The following is a 4,758-nucleotide window of genomic DNA, read 5'->3' as shown; positions in this document are numbered from 1 at the left end:
TTTTTTGAGTTGGAGTCTCACTCCATGGCCCAGACTGGAGTGCAGTGGCCGCTCCCGGCCACCCCAGCCTCGACCTGCTGGGCTCCAGTGATCCTTCTGCCTGAGCCTTCCGAGTAGCCGGAATTACAGGCACACGCTACCATGCCCGGCTGATTTTTTGATTTATTGTAGAGATGAGGTCTTGCCAATTTGCCCAGGCAGGTCTCGAACCCGCGAGCTCAGGCAATTCACTCACCTTGGCCTCCCAAAGCGCGGGATTACAGGCTGAGCCACCAAGCCCGGCTGGTATTACTTTTGAGACTGCTGTGTGTTAGAGTGGGAGAAAGCAAATGAATAATTCTGCTGGAGTTGCTGAGAACTGGGAGTTTCTGCTCGGGAGAAAGGAGATGCAACACGGCTTACCAGAAGGAATTTGGTCCTGAGCTGAGATGGAAAGATTGAACAAGCTCTGTCCCCTGCAGAGGGCTGGGAACAACCGCAAACTCCTCACATCAACACTCCCAGCACCCAGACTGTGATCTCTAAATGCTGTTTCCTACAGGAGAGCCAGGGGTCAGTGGTAGACATGACTCATCCCAAACAGAGAGGTGATACACATATCTTGTCAGTCTGAAGGTGGAAAAGCTATAAGACTGCTGGCACTGTGTCCGAAGGACTTGGGAGCCTGCTGGAGGAGACTCTCACTGGCCAAAGGTGGAAAGTTGAACATCAATAGGGAAGTTCATAGCAGTCGGTTGAAACACTTCAAATATGTTTTAACATTTGACTTCCTAATGATATTTTATTTATCTTTTAAAGTACCTCATTCGTCAGCTTTGGAAGATGCTAAGAACCAACTTACTATTTTGAAATTGACGAGTCAAGAAAGCCTAGTGTTTATCCCGCCAAGGCAGTGTTTGTCTTGACAAAGGCATTCCAGCAAATAGATGCAGAATGAATGATGAAATTAGATGTCCATTTTCCAACCCATTATCAAGGAATGGGTCCAGGATTATTCACTGCTGCTAAGGTCACAAAAATAGAGACAAGCAGAAATCTGTGCCTTCTGATAAAATGTCACAATACTACCTATGATTTGGTCTTGCCAAGGGGGAAAAGGGAACCTGAATTTCTAACTGCCAGTATACAGAAAATTTCAGGCATTCAATCAGCAAAACCTAGACTGAGCTGGACTCGGTGGCTCAGCCTGTAATCCCACGCCTTGGGAGGCTGAGGTGAGTGGATTGCCTGAGCCCGTGGGTTCGAGACCCGCCTGGGCAACTTGGCGAGACCTCATCTCTACAATAAATCAAAAAATCAGCTGGGCGTGGTAGCGCATGCCTGTAATTCTGGCTACTCGGAAGGCTAAGGCGGAAGGGTCGCCGGAGCCCAGCAGGTCGAGGCTGCAGTGGTCGGGAGCAGCCACTGCACTCCAGTCTGGGCAACGAAGTGAGACTCCAACTCAAACAAAACAAAACAAAAAAAAACCCAGACTGGGAAATACTAGAAGACACATATTCCAGTTTTCTCACAGCAAATTGCAAGGAGGAAAAAGAATGGGGGAAATGATACATTAAACTGGACGTGAGATGCATAGGGCCCAGTCACAATGTGTTGACCCTTTTACTTGTACCCTAAGTCGCACAAGGAAGGGAGGGCAGGGGAGGGAAGGGGAGGTGGGGGGGGAGCGGAGGGAAGGGGAGGAAGGAGGAAGGGCTTTCGTACCCTGATGAGCACTCTCCTGAGAGCCCTCTAAGACCCTCCTCCTCGTCCTCTTGGTCTTCCCCAGTGTTGAACATCCAGTGACGATTTTGCCCACACCCACCTCTGCGCTGATGCCACAAGATGGTAATTTTTCAACCTTGCCACGTCCTCTGCACTTGCCAACTGGCATTTGCTGTAGGGGAGCACGTTGTGCCCCTTGTTTGTGACGTTTATAATAGATGAGAGGTAGCATCCAACAGCATCAGGGATTCAAAAGGCCTTAGTCAACAAGGTCTATAATGAGGCAAACTAGTGTTACACTTTTAGTAGCAGCAATGAATCTCGAATCTTTATCTGGAGTCAGAACAAACTTGCTTCTGGAAAGCTCCACGTGGGCATCTCAGATTAAACATGTGTGGCTCAGAGTTCAGTGAACACGCCCCCAACCCGCCTGTCACTCTCAACTCCTCTTGGTGTCCCCAGGTGCCGAAACTGAAGTGGAGGCTACTCTTCACCCTTCCTCTCCCTTCGCCCTCCCCACAGACACCATCTCAAACGGGCCGGACTCCTGTGGGTGGTTCAGCCACACCTGCAGCCCCAAGAACCGAGGCTCTTGATTCCTGCCTGGATGACCACGGGAGCCTCGGAACGGTCTCCCTGCCTCCCATCTTGTCTTCTTTCGCCCACAGAGACAGAGGAGTCTTTGAAAAGTGTGTGTGATCACGTCACTCCTCTGCCTCTGCTGCTCAGTGGTCCCTTCCCTTTGGGGGCCACGTTCCAGTTCCCGAGTGTGCTCTGGAATGTCTCGCCATCTACCCCTTCTCCCACCCTTCCCCCGCCCCCAACATCGTCATAGTCCTCTGTGCTGTCATCACTCTGGGTTTGAGTCCCCAGCCTGGAAGTCATTTCAGATGTGCTTTGGGCTTATCCCGGAGCTTCCCAGTGCCCTCTTGTTGGCTATCATGACCCAGTAGGTAACGAGCTATGAGCAAACATCTAGAATATGAGGGGATTCCTTTTTATTGCAAATAGTGATACACATAGGCTGCATGCGTTTAATCGATTTTGTTTTAAAAACATAAGTTTTTCCCTGATTTGCACATTTTCTAAGAGGAAATGCTGTAGAGATCATTGTGCAGTTAATTAATGTTTAAGGCGTGTATCCTGAAAATATTGCTGGAGGGCTCAGAAATTAAAGCGAGGTAGATACAGAGACAGTCATTAAGGCAGGAAAAGGGCTCTTGGCAGTAGAGTATTGAATAAATAGCAGTGCCATTGGTGGTTAGCATGTCAGGACTTCCACCTTGCACCCACTAAATTCTCTACTTTAAAAGGTTAACGAAGTCTTATCTCTGAGGGCTGCAGTTTCCCGCAAACAGATTCTCAGATTCTGAATCAAACCGTGAGCCTTGGTCAGAACTTTCTGCGACAGGCTGATTTTGAACCTTTGGTGCCATGAATAACAGTATACGAACATCCCAAGTGTTGGCCACCCAGAGCAGTACAATCCCAACTCTCTTTAATTATTTGCTGACACTGCCCCTGGGGTCACCCTGCCTGCTTTGTGTCACAGGTCCAGAATGCCAGGCCAGTGGTCGACACCTGTGCCCCGCCGACGTTCCAACACCTCCACCTGAAACTCAAGAGGCTGAAGGTATGCCTTCACTTCTATCTCTCAGTGAAGAGCGATAGGGCTGCCTAGAAAATGCCAGCTTCAGAGTCCAGGAAAATAGAAAGGCAGACTCCGAGAGGAGCACACAAGTCAACCCCATCAAAGACAACACGCAGGCTAGGCCACCAGTTAACCTCAACTTGCCCAGGGAACTGCTTGGCAATTGCCACGGAAATCCTCCTCTGATTGACAACTAGACCCAGCATGTCTCAGACGCGGTGACCTACACAGCGTGGTTCTAGAATGATTAATTAGCACCATTCCTGTAAACCGAACCATTTCTTAACCACCTCCAAATGCTTGTTTCCTGGAGTTTAGGTCACCTGGTGAGAGTGAGAACTGCACGGTTATGCTGGTTATGCTGGTAGTGATGCCTCCCAGACCAAATGCTGTGTGCTTCTTTTGTGCCTGTTAAGCAACCATGCTGCAAATGGGCTGAGCAGAAGCTAAATGTCCAGTCTCCAGCAGCAGCAGATCAGTCCATTAACAAATCAGAAGCAAGAGGCATGTTCTTTTCCTCGAGACTCAAATATTCTCTTATTAGTATAGTCTAAAAGGTCCCCCTTATCCCTCTTAAAATATCAAATGATTTCCTCACTAGCATCACTGCCACAGTCTGAGAGGGTGACCTGGTTTTTCAAGATGTCTTGTCTCCTCCCTGTCCCTTTCTCACTCACTCCTTCCCGATGTACTCCAGCCCCCAGGTGGCGCAGGGGCTGTGCGTCCCGGTCATTGCTGACGGGACAATGTGACACTTGCGAGCATTCACGTCACAGAAGGCATGGGCGGGGGAGCCTTCAACTGTGCACAGTGTAGCGATGCTCCTCCAGGCTTCCCCTCTGTCCACAGCTGGAGGAGGAACGGCTCTCCGCCATCGAGAGGGACAACCGCCTGCTTCTGGAGAAGGTGGCCTGTGTCATGAGGACCAGGAGACAGACCGACAGCAGAAGCAACTTCACACACAGGAGGTAGCTGGGGGCTCCTGCCATCCATTGTGGGCAACGAGGGGGAGGGGCCGGCAAAGAGCTGAAGAGCTGCCCATGAGTCACAGTCAAGGCGCTTCTGTCCTTTCTCAAGAGGACCACACGAGGCTGGGTGCGGTGGCTCAAGCCTGCCATCCCAGCACTTTGGGAGGCCGAGGCAAGAGGATAGCCTGAGCCTGCGGATTAGAGACCTGCCTGGGCAACTTGGCGAGACCTCATCTCTACAATAAATCAAAAACTAGCTGGTGTGGTAGCACGCACCTGTAGTTCCGGCTACTTGGAAGGCTGAGGTGGAAGGATCACCTGAGCCCAGCAGGTCGCGCTGTGGTGGCCATGGGCTGCCACTGCACTCCAGCCTGGGTGACAGAGTGAGACTCCAACTCAGAGAGAGAGAGAGAGAGAGAGAGAGAGAGAGAGAGA

General features: G+C 50.6%; 1 protein-coding gene across 1 annotated transcript in view; it reads left to right on the top strand.

Annotated features, from left to right (window-relative positions):
• The window catches only part of LOC103251763 (uncharacterized protein C17orf105 homolog), a 19,698-nt gene that overhangs the window by 13,068 nt on the left and 1,872 nt on the right, over positions 1–4,758 (top strand). The window contains exons 2-3 of the mRNA XM_008050372.2: positions 3,257–3,337; positions 4,205–4,323. Coding sequence (XP_008048563.1) covers positions 3,257–3,337; positions 4,205–4,323 — 200 coding nt within the window. The remainder of the gene's footprint in view (positions 1–3,256; positions 3,338–4,204; positions 4,324–4,758) is intronic.

Source organism: Carlito syrichta, unplaced genomic scaffold, assembly GCF_000164805.1.
Source record: "Carlito syrichta isolate Samal-C Ts95f unplaced genomic scaffold, Tarsius_syrichta-2.0.1 Scaffold145258, whole genome shotgun sequence".
Lineage (NCBI taxonomy): Eukaryota > Metazoa > Chordata > Mammalia > Primates > Tarsiidae > Carlito > Carlito syrichta.
The sequence above is the reverse complement of the archived record's forward strand: the minus strand, read 5'-3'. Positions and strand labels throughout refer to the sequence as shown.